The sequence below is a fragment of the Tympanuchus pallidicinctus genome, unplaced genomic scaffold, assembly GCF_026119805.1.
Source record: "Tympanuchus pallidicinctus isolate F22 unplaced genomic scaffold, pur_lepc_1.0 scaffold24, whole genome shotgun sequence".
Classification (NCBI taxonomy): domain Eukaryota; kingdom Metazoa; phylum Chordata; class Aves; order Galliformes; family Phasianidae; genus Tympanuchus; species Tympanuchus pallidicinctus.
The window spans coordinates 4,638,441-4,658,809 of record NW_026294741.1 but is presented as its reverse complement, the minus strand read 5'-3'; the positions used below and the strand labels follow the sequence as shown (position 1 = coordinate 4,658,809).

At 54.7% G+C, this 20,369-nt stretch overlaps 2 protein-coding genes across 2 annotated transcripts in view; both read right to left on the bottom strand.

Moving 5' to 3' along the window:
- SLC43A2 (solute carrier family 43 member 2) overlaps positions 1-12,514 on the bottom strand; it is a 29,254-nt gene extending 16,740 nt beyond the window's left edge. Inside the window, exons 1-5 of the mRNA XM_052688738.1 lie at positions 12,439-12,514; positions 10,617-10,814; positions 4,283-4,472; positions 3,324-3,379; positions 2,543-2,619 (exon numbers count right to left, since the gene is read on the bottom strand). Coding sequence (XP_052544698.1) covers positions 2,543-2,619; positions 3,324-3,379; positions 4,283-4,472; positions 10,617-10,776 — 483 coding nt within the window. The 5' untranslated portion in view covers positions 10,777-10,814; positions 12,439-12,514. The remainder of the gene's footprint in view (positions 1-2,542; positions 2,620-3,323; positions 3,380-4,282; positions 4,473-10,616; positions 10,815-12,438) is intronic.
- Positions 12,515-14,461: 1,947 nt separating this feature from the next.
- Positions 14,462-20,320, bottom strand: SCARF1 (scavenger receptor class F member 1). Its single transcript, XM_052688708.1, has 11 exons — positions 19,528-20,320; positions 18,815-18,876; positions 18,428-18,529; positions 17,813-18,338; positions 17,234-17,452; positions 17,024-17,152; positions 16,850-16,953; positions 16,617-16,728; positions 16,417-16,541; positions 16,177-16,314; positions 14,462-15,865 (listed from the first exon to the last, which is right to left on the bottom strand). Exons 1-11 carry the CDS (start codon positions 19,956-19,958, stop codon positions 14,889-14,891), a joined length of 2,925 nt encoding a protein of 974 aa, XP_052544668.1. The 5' UTR covers positions 19,959-20,320; the 3' UTR covers positions 14,462-14,888.
- Between the last annotated feature and the right edge of the window lie 49 nt (positions 20,321-20,369).

Genomic DNA, 20,369 nt, shown 5'->3' with positions numbered 1-20,369 from the left:
TTCCTTGTTTCCTCTTGCAGACGACTTCTCCTCATTTGCCCTATAATAAGACCTCCAATCAGTTTTATATGTTTTCATCTTTTCCCTGGACACGCTCCCTATACAAAGAGCACCACAAAAAAACATGGCGTTACCAAAACCAGCTGCCCTCCTATTGCAGGGACTGTTTGAAAGAAGAGAAGAAGAAAGAAAAAAATCCATAAATAAAAATCAAGGGACTGAGAACTGGACTTGGAAATGGCATTTCCATTCAAGCTAAGCTTTGTCTTCCCTATCAGGGGGTATATTTGGAAATAATACAGACAATAAAAACATGTTCTCCAGGAAAGCCTCAAACTGCCTGCTTTGTCCTACACATATGGAGACTCCTGTTCCCGTTCTCCAACAAACAAAAGATCACAGAGCCCTAAATGCTGCTAATATTTCTGAGCAGAGCAGATTCCCTACACAGAGATGCTCCCCCCCGCTCCGACTACAGGGCGCTGTTTGTAGCAGAAATGAGAGCAAAGCAGCTGCAATTCTTTGAAAGGAAAACAGGACAGAAAACAATCTATAAAAGGCTCTTTGTGGTAATTTATCACACATGTTTATTTCTTTGCATGGAATAGCTTCGGAGCAGAACCAGTGCCAGATTCCTGTGTTGCTGTCAAAGCCACCAATACGGATCTTGTTTCCATTTCCAATCTCCACTGTATATTGGCTAAGAGCAAGTCACGAGGCAGCAAGCTCCCCTCTGCATTTTAACAGCAGGCACAGCCTGACCTTGTTCCCAGAAGCAGGAACATCACCACTCCCCCTCCTCCCCGGCAGGCAGCCCGCCCCTGCAGATGCCACTGCTGTCAGCAAACCTCAGTGCCAAAAACACCTCCGACCCCAACAGACACCTATCATGGATTGCAGTCCCACACTGTAATCCTCAGCAATCCCATTTATCCCTCAATTCCTACAGGAGCACAGAGGGTCAGATTCTCCATCATAACGCACCGTGGCCGCGCAGGCAGGTCCCCAGCACTCAAAAAAAGCATCCAACCACTGCACGCATGGAACATCCCAGCCACGCACCACTCTCACCACCCCGGGGTGACAGGGAACAGCACAAGTGTGTTTCACCCATTTCCTGGAGCGCTCCAGATTGCTAGCAGGACAAAGTCACCTTGCTTTGACTCATGCACACCGAACAGCCGGGACCTGCATCAGCCAGCACAAGCTTGCTTGGCAGCAGGCATTGACGTGTGCTCAATGCCACTTCTACACAGCAACCTGCTATCCCCATGTCTCTCCCTTGCCACACTCCATCCCTACAGGCCACAGGTGGAAGGGACCTGCAGGAGAGCCCCGTATCACCATGGAAGGCAGCTCGTGACAGCAACTTGGATCACTTCTTGGAAGGTTTCACCTTTTTCCTGCAGATGTACTTCCTCAGAGCTGAGAAACTGGCTCATTAATGAGGGTGTTAATAAGTGGCTTTGTTTATTTCTGCCGCTGCTAAACAGCCACAGAACAGCACATCTAGTCTCTGCCCTGCCCTCCATCATCACCAGTGGCTCCAAAATAATCAGTGACCCATTAATAACCACTCAGAGAGACAAGAAGCACTGCTGGCAGCCGTGAGATGGGAATTCTGTCCTCTCCCCCAGTAGCACCAGTGTGCTTCTCTCTTCCTTGCTTGTATTTGAAGCAGGATGACATTTGCCCCACAGATCTCTGGGAGCATGGCCCAGGCTTCCAGTGAAGAACATTACATACGTCCAAGAGACTGACATCTGCACACAGTTTTGAAAGCTTTGAATACAAAAGCAACAGCAGCAGCAACATCACAGTTCACCCAGGGATCTGCAAACAGCCCCTGCCAGGTTGAGGTCTCTCAGGAGGTCAGCCGGCACCTAACCCACGTTAAATTAGAGGTAACCTTAACTAGCAGTTTAACTTTTAACAGAGAGCTCAAGGCAGTGCAGTTGAAATCAGAGTTTTCAACCAGTGCTTCCCAGGCTGTTTTCTAGGAGATTTTCTGCCCAGCCCTCTTTCAGCCTCATTGACATAGGTAATGAGGTGGAAAATGAAGCAGCTACTTGGAGAACGATACTGCTCCCATCTCCAGGCAACACGAACCCCAAAACACAGAGCCCCAGCTGACAGTTGTAGACCTATGCTCCTAACACAACCCATGGGCCGAGCTGACTGACATGGCTGGGCAGACAGAGCCCAATTCACTCAATGGCTCAGCATTTCTAAGGAAACCTGGATGGGACTCTCACCCTTTTGTGCCAGAGAACCACCATTCTCCTGGGGAAGGGATGCAAAAAGCACTCACAAGAAGCTGCTACCCCACTGCAAGAAGGGGGGAAGTAAAGGGAAAAGCAGCCTTGGAATAACCAACTAACACCCAGTCCTTCAGGTAAAAGAGCAACTGATCCTTTGTACCAAGCAAACCCATGTGCTCATCAAGCTGTAGGCAAGAGATCCACGTTGCTCCTTCCTGCTAGCCCAGCTCCCAGACACAGTAAGGAATAAACCAGGAGTCAGGTGTTAACTCTTTGCTTACCGTGAGTGATGTGAAGGTCATGCACATCCCACCAAAGCCGTTCAGAGCCAGAGCGATGAATATCAGCACAGACAGAGCTGCAATGACAAAGCCCAAGTGCCTTTACCAGGGTGGGAGGGAAGGGAGACCACCGAGCCCCCTGGACTTTGATCCTGACACAAAACCTCAGAGGTGGTTCAGCACTCTGGGATGTGCTATGCTGCCCCTGCCCCAGCTCATCTCACCAGTACACATTTCCCACCCACATGGAGAAGGATGGCTTGGGCGCAGTGGCCTCTTGGATGGATGGGTCTCTATTCTGTGGTGAGTAGGCTTGCTGATATAGCTTGTCTGAATGGTCTCAGAATCATAGAATGATTGGGTTGGAAGGGATCTTACAGCCCACCCTGTTCCAAGCCCTGCCATGGGCTGGGTGCTCCCTACAAGCTCAGGCTGCCCAGAGCTCATCCATGGCCTTGGGCATCTCCAGGGATGGGGCACCCACTGCTCTGGGCAGCAGAGCCAGGGTCTCACTGCCCTGAGTAAAGAATTCCCACCTAGTATCTAACATAAATCTCCCCTCTTTTAGTTTAAAACTTTTTCCCTTGTACTATCGCTATCAGACTGCGTAAATAATTGCTTTCCCTCCTGCTCATGAGCTCATCATATAAGGAGGATCCCAGATATGCACATAGAGCACATGGCTCTGCGCACCCCAAAAATGTAGCCATGACCCCAAAGCCCACCCTGAGGCTCTCCCCAGCCCCAAAACCTGCCCCAAACAGCACTGAGGCCCACTTACTGTTGGGGTTGCTGGCACCATATGCAATCAGCACACAGGACACAGCAAAGCAGGCACTGAAAGGGAAACAGAACTATGAGTCTCCTGCAGAAAGCTTGACATGGGCTAAATCACATCTCCCTCTCCTTCCTTAGCACCTTGTTGAGCAAGCTCTGCACAATTTGTGTAAGAGGGAGCTGGTGATTTGGAAAGAAAAAAAACTAAGGAAATACCCAAAGATTACAGAGAAGCCTTGCACAAGGGCTGAAGCAGCAACATTCCCTCCCACGGCTGTGACACAGCTCTGTCTGGACCCAAAAGCATTTGGTTTTCCAGCACAGAGCTTTACCAGCCTTCCCCTCGAGGTGACCAAAGGCAGCAGCAGCCCTGGCCCTGCGACTCAGTTGCAGTACTCCTCTCAGGTAGCTCTGAGTCAGACTCGCTCTGTTTTCCCCACCCTGCCTGGTTTCTGGTTCTGAAAGCCCAGCAATGCTGGGATCCAAGTCACTATTACCCCCACATACTATTACAAAACCTGCAGATGATCTGGTTATCCAATTCAGAAAGTGGCACAGATGCCAAGTGACAAAAAAAAGGGACCTAGGGAAGGCAGGCAGGACGTGCCTATCCTGGAGTTAAGTCTCCAGCTTACTAGCTCTGATGTAACATCTTGGGTTTGTGCCTCTCAGGACACAGCTCCCAGCCTAAGGAAAGAGCTACTCACTGTGACTCACAAGTGACTCCTCTTTTTCCCCAGGCTCCATCTGCCCAGGGAGCTGAAGCTTGGACACCGAGTCTCAAACCCTTCCCTGACGGAGCAACTCACCGTGCAGCCCCAAACCACCCCAGAGCTGCTCCAGTGCAAAGCCAGCAGCTCTCATTCCAATCCCCCTATTGCTCCTGGGGTTGCAGGGTCATTGCCAACAGGACCCTAACAGCCCCCACCCACCCCCAGCCCACCCTGTGCCCAGGACACCAACCTGCCGAGCAGCCGCAGCTTGCGAGGGCCATACTTATCCATGACGATGCCCAGGGGCAGCGTGATGGCACTGAGCAGGAAGGAGCCAATGGTGAAGGCCAGGTTCAGCATCTCGTCCTGTGCGTTGCACGAGGGCCATTTGTGCTCTGTTGTGGTGCTGTTCTCAGACTCAGGGCTGTCGGTGAAGTTTCCTGCACAGGGTGATAGAGGAGCATCGCTGCAGTGTGTTGGGATGGGGAGATAGAGATAAACCCCGTGATACGCTGAACCTATTGAGTGGGGATACTCAATTCTGATTATAATCAGTAAGAAATGCACAAAGGAGAGAAAAAGAGCAGAAGTTGAAGTTGATGAACTCAGCTGGGAGCACCAGGAATCAATCTCCCACCGAGGAGCAGCAGGGCAACAACCTAAGGACAGGGCAGAACCACCTGAGGACAGAGCTTCGTTCATTTATGAAACGAGGCCCCTGCAATCACAGGGCGCTGCCTCGGTAGGACAGCAAGGGACAAACACAAAAATAAAGCCCTCCCTGAGCACTGTGTCATCACAGATCTTCTCTGAGCTAAACTGGAAGCTCTCACAGCAGACAAATCAGCTATTTCAGGCCCTGACACTGAGCTGATGGGAGCTGGCACAGCTCGAAGGACGAGCCTCCTGGCCTTGCCATGCAGGGGACATGGTGGCACAGCCACACGGATGGGACGAGCACTGCTCCTACAGGCATGCAGCTCACCAGTCACTAATGAACTGATGAACTCACAGCTTCTGCCCCATCATTAGCATTTTCTCTTCTTTCTGAGAAGGTTTAGGCCATGCAGATCGGTTACACCTCTGGCTCTCTGGTCGTTCCTTCACATGAGGAGCTGCGCATGCAGACTCCCACGCTGCGCAGAGCTCGTGTTGTGTAACAGGCACAGAAACAGGACGGGAAGGAAATATAGGAAAAAGAGAGAAGTTCCCTTTTCCCTGCAGCAGCAGTTTCAGTGCCTCTTGTCACAAGTCCATCCCAAGAATGCTTACATCCCCTACAGCAAGCATGTGTGCCTTTAGACTTTCATTAACCCAGAGCACCCATGCGCTCCACCCCTCCTTCTCCCTGTGCTTATCTGTCGTTTCTGTAACCTTTGCTGGGATGACAAAGCACTTGCCTTTTTTTTTTTTTTATACTGCTGCAGCAAACCAGTGACAGAAAGCACTCTCTCCCCTCCATATTTAATAATTGATCTGACAAAGTTCAGTACTAAAGGAAAATTAGAGAGGAGACACCTACGTGTGAAGCAAAACCAGAGATTGCCAACGAGCTGCAGTTAATTAGCAGGAATCCCTCATATCCCAGTGCCTAAATGCTCTCTGCTTGCTGTGCTCAGCATCCCCTCGTGCCACCCCCCGTCCCCATGGATCACACCACCCCATCCCCATCCGCCCAGCCCTGGAATCACAGCAGTGACTGGTCTCATCCTGTTTCTCCCAGCTGCCATTTGCACCCTGCTTGCCCAAACAACCCTCCCGGCTCTGTGTCAATGGCAAACAATTGCAGACGTCACGTATGAGCAGCAGCTCAGAGGCTGATGTCAAACCTTCCTCTGCCCCCTCCCAGCCTTCTGCAAGGTGCCCCCATTCATTTTCCTGCAATACAGTGATCTCAAACGGTCTGTGATCAGGGATCACTGTTCCTTCCCCCTTGCCATTTGCTCCTGGTAGATAATTAATCCATTCTTCCCGAACTATACTAGCTATGGATATGCAAAGTGTCAGATGAGGCCCCAAAAGCCCCATGTTCCACCACCATCAGCATCCCTGTGGTAGGGTGGACAATAGACCTGAAGAGTACCTCTAGAAATCAGCCTTGGCGGAGCTGGGAGCCTTTGTAGTTTGCACAGAGCCCCTAAATCCTCTGGCATGGGGCTGATCAGGCTCAGGACCCTGAGCACCACTGCCTGGCAGCATTCCTGCGGGCCAGGGGCTTCACCCACAACATCCCAGTTTCTTGGGCAAGTTCATAACAACCAGAAGTGGACTAGAGGCTGAACTGAGACAAACAAGGAGGGGAGGGGGGAAAGAGTGACAAAACTGCAGCAATTTCCATGTGTCAGCACTCTGCAGAGCCTGGAAGGAGGGTGGGGAGACACAGGCAGTGCAGTGACCTTACAGCAGCACGTGTCACCAGCCCTCAAACCTACAGGGACCTCAGAGCAGAAATGCTTGGAGCTGGAGCAAATATATTGATGTTAACATGTTGATGGACACAGTCACAACGTGACCCCAAGGAACAGCAAGAGACAGAGGCAGCACTGCAGCAGGATGGAGCAGGGCACCCAGCACCTTGTTTACAGCAGCTCTCTGCCAGTTCCAAGGAGGGGCCGGGCGATGTGGAAATACAAATTGTTTGTGAAAACAGCAGCAGCCCCTGAGCAACAAGAGAAGATCCAGCGAATCGTAATGGAAATGATTCAAGCAGCCCTTGGCATCTTCTCATCCTCTTGGAGCTGACACCGTAAATAGGGCATTTTTGGAGAGGCGTACATGCAAGCCCACCTGCGTGCCATGCAAACTAACACTGGGCACAGCAGCACGGAGGCTCAGGCCATGCATGGTCACTGCTTTCTGACCAACAAGCAAGAGGCTGCAAGTCTTTATCAGCAATTACAAGAGCAAAGTGCCTGCTTTTACAGCTCTCCCCTGCAAGCAGCAGGATTTCGGCTGCCCAATTAGTAGTTGGAGTTACTATTTAAAGCATGGCAGAGCTTAGGTGAGAGGAAGGCTGCCTTGGTAATCATTTATGTCAAGCTCATCTCTGGGATTTGTTCAGGCTGCAACATTTAAAGCCATCCTTCCTCCCAAATTAAGAGCTGTCGGTTCCAGCAGAGGGTCAATTATTAACTGCTCTTTGCCGACCTCTCTGAGTCTGCAGGAATGAGCCTGGCTGTTCCAGGGGCTGCTGCCATCTCACACCAGCACCAAGGATCCCTTTCATCTTTGTAGCTTAGATCAGAGAGCGAGACAGCCCCAGCCATCCCAGTAACAACCACAGCACACAGGGCCTCACCTTCCTCTTTTTTGAAAAAGAGCAAAAAAAACCAAACAAACAAACCAAAAAAAAATGAGTGAGGAAGAGAAAAACAAACAACAGGAGCAAAGTCTGGGAGCACTGGTTAAAAAAAAAAGCCAAGGCAAAAGGCATGTGCAAACAGCCGATCTGCTGCCTGCCCACATAAGAACATGTTTTCTCTTTTTCAGGATGGTGTCATCGTTCTGGGAACTGGGAGGAGATGTTCTTGCTTTACGCCGCTGCAAACACCATCGATTTGGGTTTCCCTCTGATTTCACCTCCAGGATCTCTCCAGGCACCTGGCGAACTCCCAACCTCACACACTGCTGGGTTATTTAACCCCCATCTGCTCCCTGGCCGTGGCCCCACTGCACAGCAGCTCTCACCCCACGCTGACACAGCCAGCAGCTGCAGCTCAGCACGGCGTGCTTCCTGTAGAGCTCAACCATCCACCACGCTCACGCTTTTCCTGTTTACAGGGTCGCACACGCAGCCTTTCCACAAGCACTCATCACATCTCACCAGCTTGAATGGGATAAAAGCAGCTGTACAAGAATTCTTTTTCCTGCACAGAGAAGCTGTGGGTGCCCCATCCCTGGAGGGGCACAAGACCATGCTGGATGAAGCCTGAGCAGCCTAAAATGGGGAAGGGGCCCAGCCTACAGCAGAGGGAGGTTAAGCTGTGATCTTTGAGGTCCCTTCCAACCCAGCCATCCCATGGTTCTATGATTCAGGCCGCATCTCACCCCTCAGATTCCAAGCTCCCACCACAGACCCTATGGCTACAGCTCAAAGCCAAGCTCTGCACCCTCTGCCCTTGCCTGCATTGAGGTGTGTTGTTGACCTGTGGTGAGTGAATCAGCTTATCTCATCTCTTTGGCTTTCCACAGCCCCATTTTAGAGGTCCCCTTCCAACTGGCTCCTTATCTCTGCTCTTTGTGAGCTAATTATCAAGTTCAGTGTTCTTTTTAACATGCTCCAGAAATGCCCGAGACTCGAGCTTCCCAATCCCAGCACTGCGAGTCCCCGAACGGATCAAATTCCCAGCAGCTGATAAGGCCCAAATCCCGATAAAGAGCGCAATCAGCATTTGCTGCAGCTGGTTAAAGGCCAAGTAGTAGTGTAGTAAAATGCAAATGGGAACAAAGTGCCACCACCAGACTCCTTGTCAGCAAATTTCAAGCATGCTTCTCAGTGCGGTCAGATCTGCCGGCTGGAACGGGTAGAGCCCTCCACTCAAACCCTGTTGCAAAGCTGCTTTACAAATATTTGCTAATTCGATGTCAGCTTTGTGGATGTCCACCTCCACTCCCATACAACAGAATGGACACGCTGTGTTTGTGAGGTGGATGAGCATAAGCCAGAACCAGAAGCTGAAGGCAGGTGGAGAGAGGGGGATCTCAGTGGGAAGGCCACGAGGCCTTCATGAACAGCAGTCCCTTCCTGGGCAGCTGCTGCTACCTGCAGAGAGGAGACTGCAGGAAGGACAAGGTCTAGTTTTGTCTTTTGCTGGAAGATACCACGAAGCACAGAGCTTTTGCTGACAAACACAAAGCTCTGCCAAGAACCTTTGGCTCATTAGGAAAAGTCTTTTTTTTCCCCCTCCTGTTTTGCAACGCATGCACACAGCAACATTAGGAACAACAAGTGCCCAAAGGCTACTAGTTATAATTTCTTTCTTTCCACTAATCTGCCAGCCAAGGGCTGCACGAGTCATTGGGTTATGCTGAGAAAGGAAACCACTAGGATGCCCTAAACTGAGCAGGGGTCAAACTCAGCTGGGTGCCAAGAGCCCTGCAGCCACCTAGGGCTGCACCAAGGGTGTGTGTCCCAGCGCTGTGAGCTCTGGCTCCTCTCTGCCTAATCCCTGAGATTAGGGCAGTGGGGACAAAAAACAAATAAAGGAAAATGAGTAAGCAAGGGTGAGCTGGCAGAACTGGTCCTCCATGCCCATCGCCTCAGAGGACATTTGAGGACGCCAGTATTTGAGGACGATGGAAAAGCCTGAATACCTGAATTCCTCCTAGGGAGGAAGCCGTCCCACCCCAGGGCACAGTCTGGCACCTGGGAGAGGCCATTACCCCCGGGGCATAATTCCAGCCCCACACGTGTGCACCATCCCTGCAGCACAGGCAGACCACAGCCTGCAGTCAGCAGGGAGAGGCCAAGGCAAACCTCACTGATATGGGAGAAGTGGGCAAACTGAATGCAACCAAAGCAAATAGCAGCAACCTGGGACTCAAGCAAAGCATGGTTACCATCTCTGGGCACAGTGAGGAAAGCAACTGTGCTTGGAGACAGTCAGCATTTGCTTATCAGCTCTTCTGTGCTTTATCTCAGTGGCACGTAGCCTCCACCTAGGTTTAATGGGGTCTTTCACACAGGTCTGTGACAGTCACCATTCCTGAGTGGAAGCACAGAGGCCTGGAATGACAGGCTGTCCCTTGCATGCTCTGGAGGTGTAAAGGCATCACCACACCATGAGCACAGGGCAGGAAGACAACCAAGCCCTCAGCTACAACCAGGTGCAGCCACCCAGGCTCAGCAACTGCAGCCACACAAAGAAACAACCCTCACAAGCAGCTGGTGAGCAGGAAACACTGTGAGCAAAGGAAGAACAAAGCATCATCCCACCTATTCACAGTCACTTGTTGCTTGAAGTTGGTTTCCCCACATTCTCAGATTTTTCCTCCCTATTCTCAGCCATTACCAACTGTGGGTCCACACTCTTGTTTTCCAGCTCCCTTCCCTTTGCTGCTTCCTCCTCCATCCTATGCAACCAGCCCACAACTGGATGCAGCCCCAACACTCAGCCCCTGCCTCCCCTTTCCATTCCCTTCTCAGCACACACAAACCCTCCTCAAGAGCCATCATCCCCCAGAGCCCCTCAGTGCTCCATTGGCCTTTCCCTGTAGAGGTCAGCCAGGTGTCCACGCAGATGGAGAACCCATGGCCAAGTGGAAGAGAATGTCCAGAAAAGCTCCTTTTCCATTCGATCTGCAAAGCAGCAGCAACCTCAGCCACACAACACCATCACAAGGATGCCAACTAGTTTGGAAAGGAGCACGTATCCCATCTCTCCATCCCAAAACTGACCAAGGGCTCAGACCTCCAACCAACCTACAGCACCCCAAGGCAGGGAATAACACCGGTGAACCCCAGCAGCCATTCTTATGGAATCATTAAGGTTGGAAAGATCTTGTCCAGCCATCAAGCCATCCCCAGTGTGCCCACTCAACCAAATCCCTCCAGCTCTACCCCCGGCTCCTCACAGCACCATTACCTGATTCGTGGCACAGGTAGGAGTAAAACCCTTCTGCCTTCAGCATGATGAGCAGGGACCCCCAGCCCAGCAGGACAGCTGAGAAGAGCAGATTCTCAATGATGGCAGTGAATGCCATCCACCAACGCCGGCGGTGAGCGGTAGCAAGTGTGGGTGCCATGGCTGCGTGGGAAGTGCAGCCTCGTCCTGAGCCTCAACCTGCAGGGAGCAGAGCAATGGTGAAAAACACAGCATATGCTGTGCAAGGAGTGCAAAAAAATTGCCTTAAGGAAATCTCTCCACTGGAAAGCAACAAATGAATGAAAGGCATTTGAGCATATAGAGTAAATTTGCAGGTAGTGGCTTGCTGGGTGACCAGGAAGGCAGATGGAGCATGGATGCCCTTGGAACAGCCCCTCAGTGTGCCAGAGCCACTCTGCAGGGCTCCATTCCACCTCCTGAGCAACAGGTATGAAAGCACAGCAAGAGCCTGCCCCAATATTCCATCCATTTATAGGGCAGTTAGGAATTACGTGCCAGAGTGGGGGCCGCAGCTCTACAGCAGCTCTGCTTTGGGTCAGGAGCACAGATCAGCGCTGGGAGGTGGTTGTGAGCACAGCTCCTATGTGTGTTTACAGCACAGAGGGATGGGCAAGGAGCCCTTGTTGCTAATCAGCACAGCGGGACGCATCCTGCCCCACAGTAGCTGTGCAGATGGCTGGGCACACTGGGCTGGGACGGCAGCACGTGCTGTTCCATCTCAGCACACTGGCATCCCCAGGCTGCCCCGCAGATGCTGGGGATTAACAGCTCCATCCCCACCTGTCCCAGAGCCTGTGGCCAAGAGCAGATGGAAGAGCAGCCCTGAGGAATCGGGGGAGCCCCAGAGAGCCCCAAGAAATTCAGCACCGAGGTCATATAGCAAGTGGCCATTTTAGACAAGCTGTTCCTCCCCCCCCCCCAGCTTAGAGCATGCCCTGATAAGGCGCTATAGGGAAACCAGCGAGCTGCATGCTGCAGCCTAGAAGGGTTTCTCGGGGCTTTCCACGGGGCTGAGGCCCCAGCACAAGGCAGCAGGAGAACAAGGCCACCCTGCAGAGCCCCCAGCAGCCCCCCTCACAGCCCCCCACCAGTGCGCAGGCCCACAACACGCTTCCTCCACGCCTCCTCTTCCTCATCCTCACCCCATGCAGCCGCTCACCCACCGCCCCCAGCCCAGCACACGCACAATCCCCGCTATGTACTCCCCTCTCCCTACACCCCTGTCCCTTTCTCACTCCTCCATTTCCCCCCAAAGCCCCCCCCACCCCATTTCCCCACCAATTCCCTTCTCTCTCCATTGACACACGCTGCCCCCCTATGCACAAATCTCCCCTTGCATCCCTTTTCCCCTACCCAATGCATCCACCTCACAGAACACCACTCCCCCTTGCCAATCCCCTTCTCCACATTAAAGCACACCTCGCCCTGCCCCCCCCATCCCCAAGCCCCAATCGCAAATACACCCCTCTACCCCCAACCCCACTGCACCTCGATATTCTCCCCTATGCAGACCCCACCCCACGCAACCCCCCTCAGAACGCTGCCACCGTGCGCCCTCTCCTATAGGATCTGCTCTCCTTAAATCCTTCCGCACATCCCCTTCTTATATTGCCCCCCCCCCAGCGGAAAAATAAATAAATAAATAAATAAAAAAGGGGGAAAAAATAAAATAATAAAAAAGAAAAACACTAAGAACAAAACGAAGCAAACAAAAATAACGACGATTAAAAAAAAAATAATAATAATAATAATAATAATAATAATAATAACCAAACGAATAAAACCTCGCGCTCCCGCTTACCCCCAGCCCCGCTCCCACCGCTGTGCGCGCCGCCGCGGTTCCACCCGGTGTTTTTTATCCGCCCTCCGGAGCAAACAACCGCCGCCGCTCATTGGCTGCCGCCTCGACCAATAGCAGAGCCCGCCGCTGCCGCCGGGGCACGTGCCGGGCCGCGCGCCCCCGGTACTCCCCCTCTCCTCCCCTCCCCCCTCCCCCCCCGCCGGTACCGCGCCGGGGCTGCACGTAGGAAGCGCTGAAGCGAGCCCTCCAAAACAGCCCCCCCGGATCCCCAAGCGGGAAGAAGCCGGGTGTGAACGTCCGGAATGAATGGGGAAGTATATAAGCCACCTTTTGTGGGCCCCCAGAATGAATGGAAGGAGGAAAATGCACCCCCTGTGGACCCCACAGACTCCACGTGGACTCCCGAAGTGAGTGGGGAAAGGAAAACACCAGAATGAGTTGGGAAAGAAAAATGTATCCCTTACAGAGCCCCGGAATGAATGGGGAGAGGAAAACGCATCCCAAAGTGTCTGGGGGAAGAAAAATTGACCCTTTTTGGAACTCCAAAGTGAATGGAGGAAGGAAAATGCCCCCTCTGTGGACCCTCAGAATGAATGGGATAAAACCATCCCCATCCCAACAGGCACTGTGGGACTGTGATCCCACCAGCCCCATCGCTTGGGCACTGCCTGCAGCAATTTCCCAGCTTCTATTATCTTTCAGTGGCCCTGCTGCCATCTGAGGTCCCATCCCCAGAGAAAACACCATGGGGAGGGGGGGTTCTGTTGGCCAAACGGAGCTCAGAGCAAGGAAGTGTCTATGGGTTTGTTCAGCAAAAGCTGAAGGTCTGGATGGACAGATGGATTGCAGAGAGTCCAGACAGACAGATGTGCACCCGCCAGTGCTGATGGGGCTGCGGTGGGTGTGCAAAATGAAGCTCCCTGCTGGGGAAATAAGGTTTGTAACAGTGGGACGGTGGCTTTGGGCCAGAGCAAATAGAGAAAAAAGGCACAAATCAAACAAACAGAGCTGTGCGGGGCTGGCGGGAGGGGGAGGGTGTTGGTGTGAGGCCACAGGAGCTCGGAAACACGGGAGCTGTGCTGGAGGGAGCGCAGCAGGATTTGGCTCTGCTGCTCTGGAAGGAAACGAGGAGCTGTGGGGTGATCTGCTGCCCTCTATAAATACACCAGGGAATGAGTAAACAGCGGGGAGGGAGGGAAAGCAGTGCTGGCACAGAGACGTTGTGACACGGAGTGACTGGGGCTGAAAGTGGGATGTGGCATCCTGGCTGTCTGGCTCACACCTCCACGTCCAGGGATAAAGCTTTGTGGGGCATTGGAGGGCTGTGCAGGGCTGTGCTGTGGCCAAAATCTGCTTGTCTTCCTCGTGCCATCGCTGTGGGGTGAAGGTACCTCAGCTTTGGGTACAGCAGTGTGCAAGCTTTGCAAGTAGCAGTGATCTCTCAAAGCAGGACACTTTTTCCTGCACTGGGACATTGCCAGCTGTCTGCAGGCAGTGCTCAGAGCGGATCCCCAACGTGGTGGTGGCTTCAGGCTGAACGTATCCAACTGCTAAAGGCTGCATGCAATTAAACCGTGGGTCTTTCCTTGCCTTCAAATAACTTCAAAACAAGGAGTGGCCTGAGCAGAGCTGAGGGCTGCACGTCCTGTTTGTGTCCCAGAATATCTGGTGCTACACACACGATGGTGAGATCCTAGAGAGGAGGAGTGCTGGAAGCTGCTCTGCGTGGGCCTATGGGGGTCTGGTGCCTCACACCACAGGCAGGCTCCCATGGGAAGCAAAAGGAGAAGAAGCAAACCCCACTCTGCACAGCAGCTCCTTGCCCAGCTGCCCTGAACCCCAAAACCCAAATCAGCAAGGTGTGCCCTCCCCTCCCACCCTGTGCTCTCCATCCCTGTTACTGAGAGCTGAGAATTGTTTGAGCGAAACCAGAAAATGAAACAATAAAACAAAAGCCTAAAGGAGCTGGCAGCTGCCCTGCTTGGGGGAATATTCCTAACATGGTACAGCTGGGAAACCAAACTCCTTTGGTAACATTTTATTTCCACGTTTCGCCACTTGAAATAACAGAAGGACGTGCAACAAAACTTGTAGCACCTATATACATTGGAACCCAGCTCCTGGGAGGGCTGTGGCTCCTCCAGCACCCAGCAGCACCCTCACCACCTCTCAGCACTGTGGTGATGCAGGGCAGGGCACCCACAAAAAGTCATTTCCCATCCAGCTTTTGTGGAAGACATAGAATGGAGGAGGTGGAAAACAGCTCCGAAGCACCACGACCTGCTGGGGCTGCACACAGCTGGGTGCTGCATGAAGCACAGCACAAAGGGAAGGGCAATAAGGGGAAGGCTCCATATGCCCAGCCTGGGGAGGATCTTGGCTCCCCCAGGCTGGGGACAACCCAAAGGGTCCTGTGGGTCACCTTGTGCCTCAGCCTCAGGTCTGGGGGCTCAGGTGGTCACAGGGTTGGTTGGTGCATCCTCATTTCTGCTGCTCACATTCTCATATTTCGGCTCTTCCTCCTGGGCAACCTGGCCTTTTGTTTCCACGCTTAGGGCCAGCTCAAGGCTTTTGCCACTTCCTGCAGCACCCAGGCCCTCACCAACCCCATCCTGGCCCCCAGTGCTTTTTGTTGATTCCAGTGGGAACGACTGTCTCTTCCCAGGAGGATGCTGCTGTTTTCCAGGGCACAGCTCACCGGGAGCCCCCGGCACACTCTCCCTCTGCTTGCAGCCATTTGCCGAATCCCTACGCTGTGCCAGGGCCCGGCGGGGTGGTTTTTGGATGCCTTCCATGCTCCTCCTCACCATGGGCTCCTCCTTGGCAGCCCACCTTCCTCTCTGCAAGCTGCCCAGCCGCTTCAGCACGGCCTGCACCGGACCTTCAACACCCCCCTCAGCTTTGGGGTCCTGCCCAGCCGTCCCCACCGTCATGTAGATGGTGGTGACATTGGGCTCTTTCCTCTTCCCATCCCAGCTGCCCCTTTTTGCAGCTGCTTCCAGGGCTTCTACCCTTTGGGCCACGTGTCTGGTGCTGGTGACCATCCGTCGGCGGCCCCCTGGTGTGGCCCGAGGTGATGGCCGGTGGCTTTCGTCCCCTTTGCTGAGGGGATCAGGGCTCTCATAACCATCACTGCCTGCCTGCTCAGCGGGGATCTCGGTCCCCACATCTCCTGCTTGCAGGGACAGCTTGGATGGCCCCCAAAGGGCTTTTGGCTTCCGCCCAGGGCTGGGGGTCTCCGCTGTGCTGAATTTCGTCCCCTCAGCAAAGGAGACAGAGGGCCGCTTGGCCTTGGCGATGCTGGAGGTGCGGGGAATGGTGAAGGGCTGCGAGACATCCTCAGAGCTGAAGGCGGTGGGGTCAGGGAGCGCCTCGCTGGGGGGGGACACCCCGGCCTGCAGCTCGGCCCCTGACAGCAGTGGGACCCCTGTGGGACAAGGAGCGGGTGTTAACCCCCAGGGGTGGGGGCACGGGCAGCCCTTGGCCTTGGGGATGGGGATTAGGGCTCAGGGATGAGGATGCTGGTGCCATAGGGTTGCCTCCAGGAGCGCATTAGGAAATGGGGCTGCAGGGCACATCACGCTGCATGAGGCCAAGTATGGCCTTGGCTCGTCCTTGTGGAGGGGAAAATGAGGGAACGAAAATAACAGCCTGGGCTGAGTGCATATCCTTGGAAAGCACAAGGGCTGTGGGGAGGGGGACTGTGCAGCAGGGAGGGGATATGGAGCCATGTGTCACCTTCTCTGGGAGGGACGGAATACTCTGGCCCTTCGTTGTCGGTGTCGAAGGAGGAGAAGGAGCTGTCTGAAGCCCATGCAGCTGATGGAGACTCGATGAAGCTGGGGTTGAAGGGGATTTCTGCATCGTGGTGGGAAACTGGGGAGGAGATAACAAGTAGTTGAGGTCTGGTGGCCATGCAGAGGGGCCTGGCAGGCTCCATGCCACAAAACAGGGCTGGCAGCAGGTCTGCTTTCTCACCTGTGACTTTGGGAAGCTTGGAGCTGTTGAGGGTGAAGCAAGGCATCATAGCACTGATATTGGCCAGCACGCCCTGCACGTGGTGTTTCATCCTGGCCACCACGTCGTCATCCGGCACGGCCGCCCTGTGTGGGGATGTGGCATGAAGGGGAGAAGGGGAAAAAAGGTTTGGCAGCGAAGGGGAATACCTGCACTGATACCTGTCTCTGGCATCCGCAGGGCCAGCACCGCAGCAGCAGCAAGCAACACAAAGCAGCAGCAGGAGGAGAGGGATGAGGATGGCAGCAGCCAGAGCTGCGTGGTCTGTCAGACCTATGTGGGGAAGATGGGATCAGTGTGTTCATGGATGGATCCACCGCAGCATCCCTGTCCCTGGTGAGGCTGTCATGGACCCTCACCCGGCACCAAGGAGTGAATTTAGGGCTGCTCTTACTCAATATGCAGTTGCCCTGTGCAGGGTGGCAGGTTCCTCGTGAGCACTGGCAAGGAGAGGAACAGTTCACCCCAAAAAAGCCCTCTGGGCAGGTGTCGTTACAGCTGAAAGAGAGAGGAAAGGAGGAGAAATGCCCCCAGGACCAGCAGCTCCCAGCCCTGCTCCCCATTTTACCTGGCTCCCCAGTAGCCAGCCTGGCAGAGGCAGTCACCCGACACAGGATCACAGTTTCCCCAGACACACTCAGGGCACAGCAGCTGGCATCCATCACCAAACGTCCCTGCAGGGCAGGAGCTGTTACAGCTGATGGGAGAGAGAGAGATGTCACCAGGACCCCCATCACCAGCACCAATGCCCACATTCTGCCCCTACCTGCTGGGTTACCTGGGTCCTGTCCAGCCAGGCTCACAGCGTGGGCAGGAACCGGTCTCTGCATCACAGATGTCCCCTTGCCGGCAGTGTGGGCAGGGCTGGAGGCAGCCTTGGCCATAGAAGCCAGGTGTGCAGCGTTCCTTGCACAGGGTCCCATTCCAGCCAGGCTGGCACTCCAGGCAGAAGCCATCCACAGATGAACAGGGCTGGTTGTGCTTGCAGTTCCCACAGCTGTGTGGTCACAGGGGCAGTGAGGCCTCGACACCCCCCCCCAAACACAGTTCTCCCCCCACAGTTGCATTCAGTAGCACTTGGGTTTCTGAGAAGATTCCTGACGGCATTTAAGGTTCTATTATAACCCCAGGGCAGAAGCCTAGCAGGGATAAACACTGTACTATTGCTCTAGGGATGGTGCTAGGATTTTAGGATGATGCCAGAGCCCTCCTTTGGCGTTAGCAGGATGCTTCTTAGTGGCAACACCAATGCTGCAACCGCTCACGGCTCTTAACCCCCCACCTCCAGATGCATCTTCCTGCACAGCCAAAGGGATGGATGCAACCACACCGACCCCCACCCCGTGTCCCTGCTCACCTGTGCACGCACTGGGACCCATACGTCCCTGCTGGGCAGGGGTCCTGGCAGCTCCTGCCCTGGAAACCTGGCTCACAGCTGCAATGCCCATTGAGAGGGTTGCAGGAACCACGCAGACAGTCGCAGTGCCACTGGCACGCCGACCCCCAAAAACCAGCCTTGCATTTGCAATTGCCCGTCTCCTGGGCGCAGGGTGAGAGGTTGCAGGAGCACTTGAATCTGCATTTCCTTCCCCACCAGCCCAGCCGGCAATGGCAGTGCCCGGTGAGAGGGTCGCAGCGCGAGGTGGCGAGGTTGCACTGGCACTGCTTCTTGCAGTCAGGACCCCACCAGCCCGGCTCACAGCGGCAGGCTCCAGTCGTGGGGTCACAACGGCCGTGGGGGCCGCAGGGGCAGCGGAACTGGCACAGCTCTCCCCAGCGCTCGGGGTTGCAGGTGCAGCGCCCGCTCTCCGCCTCGCACGTCCCACCGGGGTGGCACAGACAGCGCCGCTTGCAGTCGTGACCCCAGTACTGCGCAGGGCAGGCTGGGGAAGGAAGGAGATAACAGTAAGGAGATGACGAGGAAGCCCCCAGCACCCAGGGCAGGCTGCTAGGAGGGGGGCGAAGCACTCACGGGAGCTGCAATCTGCACCAAAGAAGCCGGGTTTGCAGCGGCACATCCCAGGTCTCACGCACACTTCTTCCGGCCCGCAGGCTTCCTCCCCTTCGCAGAGTGCTGTGGCAGCAGGGTTGGCATGTCACAGAATCACAGAATCACAGAATTGTAGGGGTTGGAAGGGACATCCAGAGATCATCGAGTCCAACCCCCCTGCCAAAGCAGGTTCCATGTCACCGGGTGGGACCCCACCAGCCCATCCACTGCGGGGTCTCCCCCGTTCTCACCACCAGCACCAAGAGCACTCGGGGCTCCCTGCAACGCTGCAGGGTGGGCAGCGAGGAGGAGAAACGTGGGGATGAAGATTTTAGGGGACAAAGATTTCAAGTGTCGCCCATCGCTTACCAGCTGTGCACTCCCGCCCTTCCTGCTTCCAGCCGGGGCAGCACGCCAGGTTCACGGCAAGGCTGTGGGACAGAGTGGGGCACATCAGCCATTGCCCAGGGCTGGGGACATTGCCTTCAGCTTCAGGGCTTTCAAAAAGAAGCTGAAGACGAATGATCTCCTCAGGCTCGGCCTCACACACGGGGAAGCCATGAGGCTGCGGGGGCTCGCTCAGGAAGGAAGCCAGCAAAATAGAAGGAAATTTAAGTCGTTGCTGAGCTTCAGGGCTGGGTTCTGGAGCAGCAGTGCTTAATACTGCTGCCACTGCAGCTACAGAGCCCAAATGGATCCCCCAGTGTTTTGGGAGAGCTTTGCTAGTACCTAAAAACACTGACACAAATGCGTTGGCGCTGATGGAGATCAACGAGAGAGGAAACACAGCGATAAAGCAGCACGGCCATCTGCCCCAAACACCATTTAGGATTTGCTTCCATTTTGCATTTCTCACGGCGTTAATGGTGATAGCATTACCAACATTCCCACGTTCCCCCATTGTCCCCAGGCTCTCCTGGAAACAACCCCACGGAGAAGGGATTTGGGTGCCCAGAGCCCCCAACATCGCTGTGCTCCCTGTGCCCATGAGCTGCTGGGCTCCACCCACAGAAGGACACACGGAGGATCCCACCTCACTCTACCTGAAGGCCCAGGGACAGAGGGGATGCAGAGTCACCTACCTGCCCACCTTGCAGACATTCCTGCCGTTGGGGTCGAGCTCCTGGGCAGAGCTGTGCACCCACAGCCACAGCTGCAGGCAGAGCAGCAGGCGGGTGCTTGCCATCCCGCCAGGGCAGCAGCGTCTGTCCATCCGTCTGTCCGTCTGTGGGTTTCTCTCCTGTGGCTCAGCCTCTTCCTCCCACCAGCCTTGGTTTCTTCCTGAGGAAACGCGGGAGGAGGCGTCCCAGCCCCACGCCAGGGGTGCAGGGGGAAGGAGGAGGCAGGGAATGCCACAGCCTTGTCTGTTCCTGACCTTTGCTGCCAAGGGAATGCACGGCACAGGGCTCAGCCCCCTCACACAGGGAACAGCACCCACCGGGCACTGCCCCATGGCCCACCCAACTGCCCCCTGAGGCTGTTTGAGCCCATGTCCTTCATGTCCCCCAGGCATCCACCTGCCCTCTGCTATCCACCCCAGGGCACAGCCAAGCCCTCTTCTGCAGTCCTGGTCCAGGATGGAATTCGGTGTCCCCCAGGAACGCAGCGTGCCCTGGGTTGGCCTAAATCCAGGCAGGCTCCAGGACCTGCTGCCGCTGCTGGCTCCATCCCACTGCACGTCCCACAGGAGCTTTGTGTCAGCAGATGCACAGGAAACACCTTTTTCCTTCCTGAGCACAGCCAGCCAGGGTTTCCCCGTATGGGATTTAACTCACGCGCCTCCAACGCTGTGCCCCAGTGGCCCCAATTCCCACCATGGGTCATTAGGAGCACCCAGAGCCTCTGTCCCCAGCCCAGCTCTGTGTATGGGCTATGGCACAACCACAGCTGTGCTGGGGAAGAGCCCCCACAGCCCACAAAGCTG

Bases quoted from the DNA above. Each gene is read 5' to 3' on its own strand.
- SCARF1 (XM_052688708.1), bottom strand. From the start codon at position 19,958: ATGCCTGGGGGACATGAAGGACATGGGCTCAAACAGCCTCAGGGGGCA. The intron at 17,453-17,812 runs GTGAGCAGGGAC...GTGACCACACAG, and splicing joins GGGTCCCAGTGCGTGCACAG to CTGTGGGAACTGCAAGCACA. The intron at 16,729-16,849 runs GTAAGAGCAGCC...TTCCCCACATAG, and splicing joins ACAGGGCAACTGCATATTGA to GTCTGACAGACCACGCAGCT.